The following is a 16,576-nucleotide window of genomic DNA, read 5'->3' on the forward strand; positions in this document are numbered from 1 at the left end:
TTCACTCAACATCATCCCATCCACTCAACCCTCAACCCACCCACCTTAACCCATCCACTCAACCCTCAACCCATTCACTCAACCCTCAACACATTCACTCAACCTCAACCCATTCACTCATCCCTCAATCTATTCACTCAACCCTCAACCCACCCACCTTAACCCATCCACTCAGCCCATTCACTCAACCCTCAACACATTCACTCCACCTCAACCATCCACTCAACCTAAACCCATCCACTCAACCTCAACCCATTCACTCAACCCTCAACCCATTCACTCAACCCTCAACCCATTCACTCAACCCTCAACCATCCACTCAACCCATCCACTCAACCCATGCACTCAACCTCAACCCATTCACTCAACCCTCAACCCATCCCTCAAACCTCAACCCATCCACTCATCCCTCAGCCCCCCATCAACCCATCCACTCAACCCTCAACCCATCCACTCAACCCTCAACCCATCCACTCAACCTTCAACCCATTCACTCAACATCATCCCATCCACTCAACCCCCAGCCATCAACTAAACCCTCAACCCATCCACTCAACCTCAACTCATCCACTCAATCCTCAACCATCCACTCAACCCTCAACCCACCCACCTTAACCCATCCACTCAACCCTCAACCCATTCACTCAACCCTCAACACATTCACTCAACCTCAACCCATTCACTCATCCCTCAACCCATTCACTCAACCCACCCACCTCAACCCATCCACTCAACCCTCAACCCATTCACTCAACCCTCAACCCATTCACTCAACCCATGCACTCAACCTTAACCCATCCACTCAACCCTCAAACCATCCACTCAACCCTCAACCATCCACTCAGCCCTCAACCATCCACTCAACCTAAACCCATCCACTCATACTCAACCCATCTACTCAACCCATCCACTCAACCCTCAACCCATTCACTTAACCTCAACCCAACCCTCAACCCATCCACTCATCCCTCAACCCATCCACTCAACCCTTGACCCATCCACTCAACCTCAACCCATCCACTCAAGCCTCAACCATGCACTCAGTCCTCAACCATCCACTCAACCTCAACCATTCACTCAACCCTCAACACATTCACTCAACCTCAACCCATCCACTCAACCCTCAACCCATCCACTCAACCATCCACTCCACCTGAACCATCCACTCAAGCTAAACCCATCCCCATCCACTCATCCCTCAACCCATCCACTCAACCCTTGACCCATCCACTCAACCTCAACTCATACACTCAAGCCTCAACCATGCACTCAGTCCTCAACCATCCACTCAACCTCAAACATTCACTCAACCCTCAACCCATTCACTCAACCTCAACCCATCCTCTCATCCCATCCACTCAACCCTTGACCCATCCACTCAACCCTCAACCCATTCACTCAACCCTCAACCCATCATTCACTCAACCTCAACCCATCCACTCAACCCTCAACCCATCCACTCAACCATCCACTCCACCCTGAACCATCCACTCAAGCTAAACTTATCCACTCAACCCTCAACCCATCCACTCAACCCTCAACCCATGCACTCAACCCTCAACCATCCACTCATCCCTCAACCATCCACTCAGCCCTCAACCATCCACTCAACCTAAAGCCATTCACTCAACCCTCAACCCATTCACTCAACCATCCACTCAGCCTAAACCCATCCACTCAACCTCAACCCTCAACCCATTCACTCAACCTCAATCCATTCACTTAATCCTCAACCCAACCACTCAACCCTCAACCCATCTACTCAACCCTCAACCCATCCACTCAACCCTCAACCCATTCACTTAATCCTCAACCCAACCCTCAACCCATCCACTCATCCCTCAACCCATTCACTCAACCCTCAACACATCCACTCAAACCTCAACCCATCCACTCAACCTAAACCCATCCACTCAACCTCAACTCATCCACCCAAGCCTCAACCATGCACTCAGTCCTCAACCATCCACTCAACCTCAACCATTCACTCAACCCTCAACCCATTCACTCAACCTCAACCCATCCACTCAGCCCTCAACCATCCACTCAACCTAAACCAATTCATCAACCCTCAACCCATTCACTCAACCCTCAACCCATCCTCTCATCCCTCATCCCATCCACTCAACCCTCGACCCATCCACTCAACCCTCAACCCATTCACTCAACCCTCAACACATTCACTCAACCTCAACCCATCCACTCAACCCTCAACCCATCCACTCAACCCATTCACTCAACCATCAAGACATTCACTCAACCATCCACTCAACCTAAACCAATTCATCAACCCTCAACCCATTCACTCAACCCTCAACCCATCCTCATCCCTCATCCCATCCACTCAACCCTCGACCCATCCACTCAACCCTCAACCCATTCACTCAACCTCAACCCATTCACTCAACCCTCAACCCATCCACTCAACCCTCAACCCTCAACATCCACTCATCCCTCAACCCATCCCCTCAACCCTCAACCCATCCCTCAACCCCTCAACCCATCCACTCAACCCTCAACCCATCCACTCAAACCTCAACCCATTCACTCAACCTCAACCCATCCACTCAACTTCAACTCATCCACTCAACCCTCAACCCATCCACTCAACCCTCAACCCATCCACTCAACCCATTCACTCAACCATCCACTCAACCATCCACTCAACCTTCAACCCATTCACTCAACATCATCCCATCCACTCAACCCCCAGCCATCAACTAAACCCTCAACCCATCCACTCAACCTCAACTCATCCACCCTCAACCCTCAACCATCCACCCACCTTAACCCATCCACTCAACCCTCAACCCATTCACTCAACCCTCAACACATTCACTCAACCTCAACCCATTCACTCATCCCTCAACCCATTCACTCAACCCTCAACCCACCCACCTTAACCCATCCACTCAACCCTCAACCCATTCACTCAACCCTCAACACATTCACTCAACCTCAGCCATCCACTCAACCTAAACCCATCCACTCAACCTCAACCCATTCACTCAACCCATGCACTCAACCTTAACCCATCCACTCAACCCTCAACCATCCACTCGGCCCTCAACCATCCACTCAACCTAAACCCATCCACTCATACTCAACCCATCTACTCAACCCTCAACCCATCCACTCAACCCTCAACCCATTCACTTAATCCTCAACCCAACCCTCAACCCATCCACTCATCCCTCAACCCATCCACTCAACCCTTGACCCATCCACTCAACCTCAACCCATTCACTCAACCCTCAACACATTCACTCAACCTCAACCCATCCACTCAACCCTCAACCCATCCACTCAACCATCCACTCCACCCTGAACCATCCACTCAAGCTAAACCTATCCACTCAACCCTCAACCCATCCACTCAACCCTCAACCCATTCACTTAATCCTCAACCCAACCCTCAACCCATCCACTCATCCCTCAACCCATCCACTCAACCCTTGACCCATCCACTCAACCTCAACTCATCCACTCAAGCCTCAACCATGCACTCAGTCCTCAACCATCCACTCAACCTCAACCATTCACTCAACCCTCAACCCATTCACTCAACCTCAACCCATCCACTCAGCCCTCAACCATCCACTCAACCTAAACCAATTCATCAACCCTCAACACATTCACTCAACCTCAACCCATCCACTCAACCCTCAACCCATCCACTCAACCATCCACTCCACCCTGAACCATCCACTCAAGCTAAACCTATCCACTCAACCCTCAACCCATCCACTCAACCCTCAACCCATTCACTTAATCCTCAACCCAACCCTCAACCCATCCACTCATCCCTCAACCCATCCACTCAACCTTGACCCATCCACTAAACCTCAACTCATCCACTCAAACCTCAACCATGCACTCAGTCCTCAACCATCCACTCAACCTCAGCCATTCACTCAACCCTCAACCCATTCACTCAACCTCAACCCATCCACTCAGCCCTCAACCATCCACTCAACCTAAACCAATTCATCAACCCTCAACCCATTCACTCAACCTCAACCCATCCTCTCATCCCTCATCCCATCCACTCAATCCTTGACCCATCCACTCAACCCTCAACCCATTCACTCAACCCTCAACACATTCACTCAACCTCAACCCATCCACTCAACCCTCAACCCATCCACTCAACCATCCATTCCACCCTGAACCATCAACTCAAGCTAAACCTATCCACTCAACCCTCAACCCATCCACTCAACCCTCAACCATCCACTCATCCCTCAACCATCCACTCAGCCCTCAACCATCCACTCAGCCTAAACCCATCCACTCAACCTCAACCCTCAACCCATTCACTCAACCTCAAACCATTCGCTTAATCCTCAACCCAACCACTCAACCCTCAACCCATCTACTCAACCCATCCACTCAACCCTCAACCCATTCACTTAATCCTCAACCCAACCCTCAACCCATCCACTCATCCCTCAACCCATTCACTCAACCCTCAACACATTCACTCAACCCTCAACACATCCACTCAAACCTCAACCCATCCACTCAACCTAAACCCATCCACTCAACCTCAACTCATCCACCCAAGCCTCAACCATGCACTCAGTCCTCAACCATCCACTCAACCTCAACCATTCACTCAACCCTCAACCCATTCACTCAACCTCAAACCATCCACTCAGCCCTCAACCATCCACTCACCCTAAACCAATTCATCAACCCTCAACCCATTCACTCAACCTCAACCCATCATCTCATCCCTCATCCCATCCACTCAACCCTTGTCCCATCCACTCAACCCTCAACCCATTCACTCAACCCTCAACACATTCACTCAACCTCAACCCATCCACTCAACCCTCAACCCATCCACTCAACCATCCACTCCACCCTGAACCATCCTCTCAAGCTAAACTTATCCACTCAACCTAAACCCATCCACTCAACCTCAACTCATCCACTCAAGCCTCAACCATGCACTCAGTCCTCAACCATCCACTCAACCCTCAACCCATTCACTCAGCCCTCAACCATCCACTCAGCCATCAACCACCCACTCAAACCTAAACCTATTCATCAACCCTCAACCCATTCACTCAACCCATCCACTCAATCCTCAACCCCATCCACTCAACCCTCAACCCATCAACTCAACCCTCAACCCATCCACTCATCCCCATCAACCCTCAACCCATCCACTCAACCTCAACTCATTCACTCAAGCCTCAACCATTCACTCAGCCCTCAAACCATTCACTCAACCCTCAACCCATCCACTCAACCTAAACCCATTCACTCAACCTCAACCCATTCACTCAACCCTCAACCCATTCACTCAACCTCAACCCATTCACTCAACCCTCAACCCATTCACTCAACCTCAAACCATTCACTCAACTCTCAACCCATTCACTCAACCTCAACCCCATCCACTCAAACCTCAACCCATTCACTCAAACCTCAAATCATCCACTCAATCTCAACCCATCCACTCAACCCTCCATAGAGAGAATTGAGAATAATTAACTGACAAAATAAGGCTTGAATTATAATTCTTCCTCTGTCAGACAATGTCTATTTAAGACTTGTGTATTATTAACTACATTAGCATAGGATTTATCACTGTGTCACTCAACTGCTCAAACACCTCAAGCCTGGTATGTTTCGGGTATTGTAGCTCTATTCAATCAAAACCTATATGCAGATGTTCTCAGACTTGAGTCATAATATACTGTTTGTGACATTGTTATTGTTTATATAGTAAGTATCTAGTATATAGATCAATCCATAGCTCCCTTCCCTAAAATCCTAGTGTGTTGACAACCTGACGTTGGTTTTACTAACTATCTTCAGCTCCAACATTACCACCATCATCATCAGGGACCGGGCTGTGCCCATATTGTGGTTCCTCCTCGTCCCTCCTCACCCTTCACTTAGCTGCTGCTGCATGTCTGTTACTGTGTTCTGTTTGGCTGGAACCTCCAGCCTTGACATGTCTGTTCCCCTGCTCCGCTCCCACCCGCTCTCTGAAAGGATCTGTTGTCATCTCCGTATCCCAGCCATTATCTAGCCGACGTTTCCTCTCCCTCCCAATGAAAGATAGAGAGTGTCTGAAAGCGTAGAATATAGATCTGTGATGTTACAGGAATGGCAGCTCTGGCAGATGGGGCGTATCTCCTTTCGTTCTATTTATATTTCCGTCCTTATTTTTTATCAGCTTTGAAGGTTATTACATGGAAGGATAGATATCATCGCCATTAAATCTATACTGAGTAAACAAGTCGTCTTCTTTTCAAGATGTTTGCTGATATGTGCTGTTTTACTAATTTTAGAATTAGATTTGCATAATTACTTTTGTAGGTGGATATTAACTAGTTGTTATGCTCTGGCAGTTTATGTTCTCTATTATACAGTACAGATATCTTGTGGTTTGTGACGTATTCACTAGATGTGTTCAGTTTGTATAGTAATCAAATCATGTCATGTAGATATACGTTTGTTTGTTGGTATATTTATGTTCATTTTCATGTAAACATTGTTCTATAAAGTAAAGAGTGTGTTATATGGTGTTATATGGTGTTATATGGTTTGGTGTACAGTCAACCGACACAAGTCATGATGCCATACATAAGGTACATCTGTTAGTTATCATATATTATTGTTTGTGTGTGTTTCCTCAGGTATTTTGTTCTGCACAAGCTACCCACCCTAAAGTTCCTAGACACTAGGAAGGTTTGTAAGATTGAACAGCAGGAGGCTGAGGCACGGGGAGCCTTCATGAAGGTGGTTAAACCCAAGTTATCAGACACGGTGGTGAGTACACCCTTTATGATCTAATAGCGCTGGTTTCCCAGACACAGATTAAGCCTAGCCCTAGACAATTTTTGTACATTTTTTTACCTTTATTTAACTAGGCAAGTCAGTTAAGAACATATTCTTATTTACAATGACGGCCTACCCCAGCCAAACCCGGACGGCGCTGGGCCAATTGTGTGCCGCCCTATGGGACTCCCAATCACGGCCGGATGTGATGCAGCCTGGATTCGAACCAGTGACTGCAGTGACGCACTGAGATGCAGTGCCTTAGACCGCTGCACCACTCGGGAGCAAAGAAGCCCTTCCAATGGAGAATCTCAATTGAACATTACATACAGTATAAAGTCTCTTCAAATATGTAACTAATTGAGGTTTTACATTCTTGAAAGAAGTTACTGCACCTTTGGGAGTTAGGCAACCAGAGAAGGGCTTTCCAGTCCAGGGAAACTAGAGTACAGTAAATTAATTTAAATAAACATTCTGTCATCCAGAATTATGTACTTCACTGCCCAGTTCATGGAATCTATAGGGACATTTATATATATATATATATATATATATATATATATATATATATATATATATATATATATATATATATATATATATATATATATATAAAGTTTAATATTGCAAATAGAGTGTGGCTTCCATCAATGTAATTGTCTGCATCATTTCCAATCCCCCATATATCTTTTTAGAAACTAACCCTACCACCCCTCCCCTAATTGGAGTCAACTAATGGACAACAACACGTAGGCTTCTACTTCCATATATACATTTTACGGGACACAGTATATTTTACAATAGTTATTTTTTGTTTGTTTTTAGTCCCATCTTTCAGCTACCCTCAACCCCTCCCATCTCAGAAGACCGTCCAGTCTTTCTTTTTCTGCCTTTCAGAGGGTCCTCCTCATTAGCAGTGTGAGATCAGATGATATATCTCTGATATATTGAATTATCTAAAAGTTGCCTCACTCGCGTTGGGGTCAATCATTTGTCTAAACCCTCTAACCATATTAAGTCCATGGTTAAGTGATGTGGATGAGCAGTAAGAAACGGACATATTCTCATCCCTCACCCCCTGTCTATCCTCCCCTCCTGTCCCCCTTTCTTCATCCGTGTCTGAGTGTCAGTCTCCCGTTGCAGGGGTCCTGGTACGACGGCCCTTTGAACAGGAGCCCTCTCCCTCCCTCCGAGGGGACTCTCTCTTTAATGAGTATGTGTGTGCTTCTGAGGGCATCCTTGTGTGTGCAAGCATGCCTGCGTGCGTATGTATGTATGTGTGTGTGTTTATGACCACGGTCTGACCTCATTCCGTATGCATGAGCCCAGATCAAAGTGGACGGGGAGGCTGTCCGGTCGCGGTAGCAACGAGGAGCGTGACAGCGCTGGCCATCGGAGCGACAGCTCACGTACACGCCAGTCACAATCGCTTAATTATCCCCCGACCATGCACTTATTCCTCCCTCGCTCGTTAGAGCCACGCAGACTAATTAGAGTTTGGGATTTCATAGATGTAACCCTTCTCATCCCTCACCCCTCTCCCCCCTCCTCCTCTTCTTTCGAAGGGGTGGAAATGAACAGCTTTGCTAAGATTCGATTTCATGTAATTGTAAGGCCATGAAATATTTACTGGTTGGATCAGCGAGGCCTCATCGTCCCAGGGTCCCCAGAGCCTTACAGACATAAAGGAGTCTGGGAGGTAAGAACAAAGCCAACCAATGACAAGGCATGATGCGTGTCGAGCAGACGCAGGGTTTAAAAGTGCACAGAGAAAACAAAATATTTATCGTTTGCGACAATCAGCCAAAATATTGTAGCGTTTTAGTGTCAGTCCACACAACTCTTTGTTCTTGATTTATCGTGCAAGTGGCAGAGCAAGAAAAGCAAACATTGAAATAATTTAACCCCATTCTGGCATGTTTGCTAGATGTAGAAAAGTGGAATGAAACACTGCTCATCCACTTGATATGAAAAGAAGCCGAGCACTTTAACAATGCTTGTTGGCAGGCAAAAGTCACTTTGGAGGGTTATATTTACATAGCCCTGCCAATGTAGCAGCAACACTTGCCTTTGTTATCATAGAGTTAGATATGGCTGAAGATTATCTCGCTAATTCTAGTTGATTTATATGTGTTTGTGTCAGAGTATATAGCAGAAGATGCTATGTACATTATCAGATGGAAATGTCTCATTATGTTTGTCTTCACTTACCCTTTACTAAAGTAGATTAACGTTCCTTTCTCTGTTTCTACAGTACAGTACTGTATTCACTCTGCTCCACCGTAACAGCCTTTGACTCAATATACTGTCTAACCGTTACACAGCCTCCACAGTACTATGACTTTGCTCATAACTGTTTGTGAGGTATCTACGTAGGGCTTATGTAGACTTGTGAATGCTCTATAAAGCCTGTATAAGGTGTTTGTTTACTGTAGAATAGAGAGAGTGAGAGATGGGGTAGTGTGGTTCCAAATGTCCCGTAGTTTGCTTGGGTCCGTAACGGTTAGTTTTGAGTCCGATGAGGCATGATGCGGCAGCCGTAACCGGCGCGGCGGGGCATGTGTACACCCCGCCTCACCCGCCTCCCCGCCATCTAATTGGCTCCATCATCAGAGCCATTGTGTTTCTGACCAATCGTGCAGGTCACCAATTAACGAGTGGCGCAGACAAACGAGGCAGTAGGGAGGGAGAGATGATGATGGTGTAATTAGACATTTGTGTTTGCTTTTATGTCTCCTACAGTGGGGCGTCCCTTCATAACACTGGAGCCTGGTGTCTGGAGTTACTGTAGCACAGTTAAACTGGACACTAATTAGTACTCTCTCCAGTCTCACTCATTTCTCTCTCTCTCTCTCTGTCTCCTTCTTTACCTCTCCCACTCTCTTTGTATTAGAGTTATGAAGATGCTGTATATATTGATGAATAACCCGTGTTTAGGTTATAATCAAAGTTAAAGACGCTTTCAGAACAGCTGCATTACACACTTTAAAGATGAATGTTAAACTCAGCGTGAAAACCTCAGTCTACACTAAAATGAAGGACACACACTCATTGACCCTGCTTCTAGTTAACAGTAAGTGAATTATTATGATGAAGAACACATACTGTGCATGCTTATCTAAGCCCCTCTCATATGACTGTGTAAATCAGAAAAATAACAGGTTGCTCTCTAGTTGTTCCTACTCCTAGCGTGATGTATCGGAACAGCTAATGGGCGTGCTAAGGAGGAGGCAGCTCTGAACTTTGGAGACCTCCTGGGCTGCATCTCAAATGGCACCCTGTTCCCTATTTGGGGCACTACTTTTGAACAGGCCCCATAGTGCTCTACGTAGAGAATAGGATGCCATTTGGGACAGAGACTTAGTTTGAGTCACATCAGAATGGAGTGTGACCACGGTTTAAACTGCGTTTCAATCATGCCGTTATGGCATGGCACCATGGGCTGCCACATGGTTCTGATAACAAAGCAATGAGCTTTAATACATTATGAATACCGTCACTTCTCCAACATTCTGAACGTTTTCCAAGTCTGCTAAATCATAAACAGTTGGATGTCTGCTCAAAGCACTCATACGCACGTAAAAAAAACTGCTCTTATCTGATGTAGGATAAGTACTCTATTTTACAGTATTTGTTATAAGATTGGCTCTGCTCTGTGTTGAGTAATGTCAATATCAAACCTATATTGGTATCATACAATATACTTTATTAGTGTGGTCTACAGACAATGCCCATCAAGATTGTGAAGACTTTTTAAATGATGGAAAAACTGGATTTAAGTCATATCAACAATCAGTGTTGACAGATTAAGAGAAAGAAAAATGACCGACTGTAAAAGTTAACATTTACAGTGTGAACAAAGACCCTTTTGCAGCTCATTGAATTGATCATGTCTTCACGCACCACTGGGCCCTAGAAATGCATAACACTCTGTGTCTCAGTGTGTGTTATTTTATGTGGCGCTACTGTACAGTCTGTGTCGTACACTAGCTAGGTACGTCATCTTCCTCAACCATAGTTACGAAGACCACGTTATTGTACGCGTACGTGTCTTATTGGATTTCCTGAGTGGAGAAGACGAGCAATGAGACAAACCGAGAGACAGAGACAGAAATAGAGACAGAAATAGAGGGAGAGACATACCTAAATTATTGACACCAATTCAAATGCTGAGTTATATTGTATGCAAAACAATTATATTATTTTATACCAATACATTTGCTCAGAGAAAGAGATTTTGTTTAACAAGTTATATGTTTTTTTCTTTTAAAAGGTGGTACGTTTTCAATACCTTTTTAATACCTCACCTTACGAGGACAATGGCACTGAGCCTTTTTCTAAAATGATTTATGAGTTGGAGAACACATTGGGAGGGATCTTAGACAAATCCTCAGTACAGAATCTTTCCAGATCTTTGATATCCTTCGTCTGCGATTATGGACTGCTTATGGATTTTAAGTCCGGAGACTGAGATGTCCGCTGCTAAATGTTGATTTTGTGGCTAATTAACCATTTATTTTGATGTGCTTGGGGTTATTATTTTGCTGGAAGATCCACTTGAGGACAAGTTTCAGCCTAATGGTAGCAGCAACCAGGTTTTTGGCTAAAATGTCCTTGTACTGGGTAAAGTTCATGATGCTATTGTCCTTAACCCCTTACACTCGTACGCATATACGGGTTGAAAACGGCTGATTTGGGCACTGATAAACACCTATATTGGAACACAGTGGCTGTACAGTAACATGGTATACATGACGTCAGAGCTCTTGCTCTGCGCTTCGCAGCTCTGTATGGGTTTTGACTGACAGCCGCTCGGTACTTGAGCACATCGCACGACATGAAGTCTCCTCCACCCCTCCCGCTAATTGGGCACATGTATTTATTGTCTGAGTGAGAGAAATGCTGTAAATGAAGAGGACTCTATGTATTTTGAAAGATGAGACGTTGAGGATTCTAATAAATACCGCTTTGATGTCATAAAAGCAAGCCAAACACCCTTGAGTCCAAAAGTGCACTTCTCCTTTCCGTATCATAAAACTCACGTCATATACAGTGTCAACATTTATGATCACTATGTTTGATGTACAGTTACAAGATGACATGGCATCATACCCTGGTGTCACGACTTCTGCCGAAGTCGTTGCCTCTCCTTATTCGGGCGGTGCTCGGCGGCCGACGTCACCGGTCTTCTAGCCATCATCGATCCATTTTTCATTTTCCATTGGTTTTGTCTTGTCTTCCTACACACCTGGTTTCAAACCCATTCATTACCTGTTGTGTATTTAACCCTCTGTTTCCCCTCATGTCTTTGTCAGAGATTGTTTATTGTCAGTGTTGTGTTTGTTGTATAGGTGCGCGACGGGTCCTCGTACCCATGTTTGTTTATATTCTATTCTTATTAGTGTTATGGAGCATGTTACGTGGACATTCATTAAAAGACTCCATTTTACACTCCGTTTGACTCTCCTGCGCCTGACTTCCCTGCCACCTATACACACGACTCTGACATCTGGGTTGTTCTGAGCAGAATTAGCCTATTTTTGTCTATTGTTAAGACAATTTGCCGCGGCACACGCACCTGAATGCACTCATGTCTCTTTTCTATGTGCACAAGAATTCCGATGTGTTTCTCTGCGTTGCATTGTGAAACCCCAACACTGTAAAATTGTGTTTTCATAACTTAGCTAGTCATGTTGGCATAAGAACAAGCTTTCAAATGAAGCCCACCTGACGCACATTGCGATTTATAATGGACTGTTTTTGGATTGAGTAACAACAGGGGCTGCAGGGTTGTGTTCCAACCAAACAACTGCGAGTGTTCTTGTTGTGATCCCTCCACGGCACAGCTAGGAGAGATACAAAAAACACTGTATAGTTGAAGACTCTATGGGTCATCAAAGTGCATTGAAATTACTAAGGAACTGTGCACACTTTGGAGAGGTGTGTGGCCTTGGAGACAACAGTTAGTCCTCTCACTCAAACCCTTGTATTTTATGTTGCACCTACCCCAAATTTTCCAATAATATTCTTATCACGTTACTGAATGTATCCAGAGTATTTTCAGATTTCGTTATCAACAAATGCACCGAAAAGTACACTAAATATCAAGTCTGCATAAAATCAACTGTGTAATGTTTGGATTCGGTCTTGTGTCAGTTGAACTGTTGTGTCCTCACCTTTTGTGCTAGTAATTTCCCATAATCTCTAAAGGATTCCCTTTCAATTGCTAACATGGTTATGCATTTTCATATCACTTCTGTAAAAACATGCACATTTAGTCATTCATATAGGCCAATTCCCACAAGTGTAAAAGGTTAACAAGGGCCCCAGTGACAGTGTGATGACAATGCCACAAAATCAACACGTTATGACACAGTCATAACCTTGTCATAAGTCATAACAGCTGACATAATCTGGCATAACACTGTCATGACACATATATTTAGATGTGTTATGACATATATTGCAATATTTTTTTGTCTGGTTATAACACCTACATGAGTGTCAAAGACCACAAATCCTACCACACCGGCAGACCATTCCATTCTACCTGTATATAACATTTCCTCAAATTTGCCATTTTATTACCATTGTAATTGTACACACATTGATGTCAAACATGTACCTAGCCCAATGCTCTGTCACTGATGACTAGGATAAATGCAGGTGCAGGACAAAACACCCTCTTTGGGACTTATGACATATGATAATGTATGTCATAGGCCTATCTGGCTTATATTATTAACCTTACAACAACAACAAAACATTGTTCTGTGATGATATAAATGTCCATATTTTGAAATCAAAGTTTGTGTACACAACGTTAATATTGGGATCCTCCATGGTTTTGCTATAATATTCATGTATACTTAGTGCTACCACTAGGGGGAGACATTCAAACTGTTAGTTGCAGGCGTGCTCCTCCATACGTTGGGATTCAGTCTCCGGACTTGAATCCCATCGAAAACCTCTGGTTTGAATTGAAGAGAGCAGTCCAAAAGCGCAGATAAAGGATATCAAGGATCTGGAAGGATTCTGTATGAAGGAATGGTCTAGTATCCCTCCCAATGTGTTCTCCAACTCATAAAACATTTTAGAAAAGCAACTATGTCGTTATCCTTGCAAGGTGTAGTTATTGAAAGGTATTTAATTAATGATTTATTATATACCATTTTGAGATTAAACAAAATCTCTTTCTCTGAGCAATTGTAAAAAAAAAAATACAAAAAATTGCCATACAATATATCTCCGTATTTGAATTATTTATTTTTTACAGTAAGTTTTGCTCATGTTTATCAAGGGTGTCAATAATATCGGAACCCACTGTAGACTGAGAGGAAGAGAGACAAATAGAAACAAAAAGAGGGGGTATGTGAAGGAAAGAGGGGGATGGCCAAAAACCTGAAGTAAACATGTCAATTGAGTAAAGGCCATTGAAGTGTTTTTCTGAGACATCGACAGACACACAGAGAAGAGAAGAAGCAGAGGCAGAGAGTGGAAAAGCCTTGAGCTGTATTTTGGGCGTGTTGGAATGTCATAATGTGATAATTCTCTTTGAGGACTCGGAGGTCATGGAATGCGATGGCGCTAAACCACATAGAGCCATTTGGACTGCTCTGGGCTGTTCTCGGAAAATACACGTGGTTTCTACCGTGGCTTCACTCCCTAACCTCCCTCAGCCTCCCTCCTGCTGACTCACCATCACAAGCCTGTTGTTAAAACCTTGGGTTAAACTGACCATGTCTATCAAAACACTCTGACAACATGTTCTCTATTTCTGCTATCCCGAGCACCACTCAGAGAAGCCATGTCGGATTTGACTGGTATTATGATATTTCACTCCCCGTCCCGCATGTTAAAGTACATTTCACAGTGAATGAAGTAAGTGCTCAGTCCCCTGCCACTAAACACAGCTTGGTAGCGACGTCAGGGGGTATAGCGGTTCCGTGGATGTCACATAGATTTTGCTCAGAGGGAGAGTTTGACTTGATTTCAGAGCCCGGGACATGAGTTTTTCTCCCCACATCTTCCTGCGTGTAATGCAAAGCGTTAATGTGAAGCAGACAGAGTCGCGAGGCGGTTCGAGCCAGCTCTCGTCTCCCATGAGCCCTTGCTCTCAGGGTGACTGCTCTTCTGTGGAATCGACAGTGACAGAGCCAGGAAAGTCCTCAAGTGGATCTTTTCAGTTCTGTTTTTCCCTCCACTAATGTTAACCTGCTTTACTCTGCAGCGGTTCACTTCAAGTTTGCACAGAGGAAAGAAGTCAAAATATGTAAAATAAACCACATGATTTGAGAGCCATGATTGTGTATTGTAGGCCTACACATGATGGATGCTTGTGTGATTTTTTTGCATTAGGAATCTTCTGGAAGGGAATAGAAGGATATCAGTTATTATCTTGCTTTCTTCTTTTCTTCTTTTTAAATGTCTCTAGTGTGGCCTGTAAAGTTTGCCGCTACGTTCTTCTCTGCACTAGAGAGTTATGAGTTCCCTGAAGCTTTCAGACATAACAAACAGCATGCGATATTGCTCTGTGCATGTGTCTTCAGTGGGTTTGCTGAATCATTTTATTGGATATACACGTGTCCTCTCAGGATATGCTTCTCAACAGGACAAGAAAAACCAACCAAACAGACTGCTGTGAAAACAGGTTTATTATACCGTTTTCTCTCAGCCTAGTGATTTATATATTTTCAGCTTCATATTTCAATGACATTAGTACTTCATGTCAGACATTGTCTTTGGTCTGCTACAGTATAGGTTAAGTCAGTACAGTAAGGTGGAGTATGGGTTTTTACCCTCTGTTGGCCTCACACCAACTTGTGCTAACACTCAAATACTGGATGTTTTCTTTTCCATTCTTTTCCATTGGCTATCGATTGATTGAAGTACATTATCCTTTCATCACTGAGCCATTTTTTGTTGTTATTTATGTTACGCTGTTATTCATTTTGTAGTGAGAGCTATTAAGAGTAATAGCATTTTGTGATGGATACTGTGCAGGCTGTAAAACTTCTACATGGAAAAAAGACAAGACAGAAAAAGTTGACAGCAAAATAAATAGGAAACAGATGTGTAAGTGACATACCAGACAATAGTGCTGGAAGTATGACAGTCATTCTCATCGCTGTGTTTGTGCATTCTGATGGACTCTAGACAACTCAATTCACTGAAAACAACAAAGAAATAATAGAGATGAATCTCTTTTAATTGTTAGCGTGACAGGCCAGTTCACAACATGACCATTCCAGCTTGTTAAGTCTATAATCATCTTGTTATTGAGGTTTTTGTTTCAAGTGTTTAGGCAACAGGAAACAGCAGTACATTCTGACTCTCTCCACTTTCTCTCTCTGTCTCTTTCCCTGCACGCTTCAGTCAGCACCAGAAACATATGAAAGTACTGTCTTCCACATGTCAGGGACAGCATGGACCACGTGGGCCTTCTCTGTCAGGGAATGAGGGGATTTCTGCTTCCGTTTCCAGAGTGGTGAGGTGTCTGTCGGTTCTTACAGTCTTTGGATCGGCACTGAAGTGTTGGCTCAGTATGGGCCCGTTCACTCTGTGTTTGGACCGATCAGCTCAGAAAACGGAGAGAAAAGAGGCATCCCACTGTATGTTATGCATTCTAAACGATTTGGCAGCTGTAACTTGTGAGGTCGCGGAGAGGGCAACGGTCCACGCAAACAACTGTAATCAGAGGGAATGACTCAGAGCGTCCTTATAAATCACATCACAGGCCCCTCATATCATAAACACACTGTAAAAGTTTAAAGCA

At 44.3% G+C, this 16,576-nt stretch overlaps 1 protein-coding gene across 1 annotated transcript in view; it reads left to right on the plus strand.

Moving 5' to 3' along the window:
• The window catches only part of LOC112256155 (leucine-rich melanocyte differentiation-associated protein), a 393,246-nt gene that overhangs the window by 277,664 nt on the left and 99,006 nt on the right, over window positions 1–16,576 (plus strand). Inside the window, exon 5 of the mRNA XM_024429180.2 lies at window positions 6,660–6,792. Coding sequence (XP_024284948.1) covers window positions 6,660–6,792 — 133 coding nt within the window. The remainder of the gene's footprint in view (window positions 1–6,659; window positions 6,793–16,576) is intronic.

Source organism: Oncorhynchus tshawytscha, linkage group LG01 (assembly GCF_018296145.1).
Source record: "Oncorhynchus tshawytscha isolate Ot180627B linkage group LG01, Otsh_v2.0, whole genome shotgun sequence".
NCBI classification, from domain to species: Eukaryota; Metazoa; Chordata; class Actinopteri; order Salmoniformes; family Salmonidae; genus Oncorhynchus; species Oncorhynchus tshawytscha.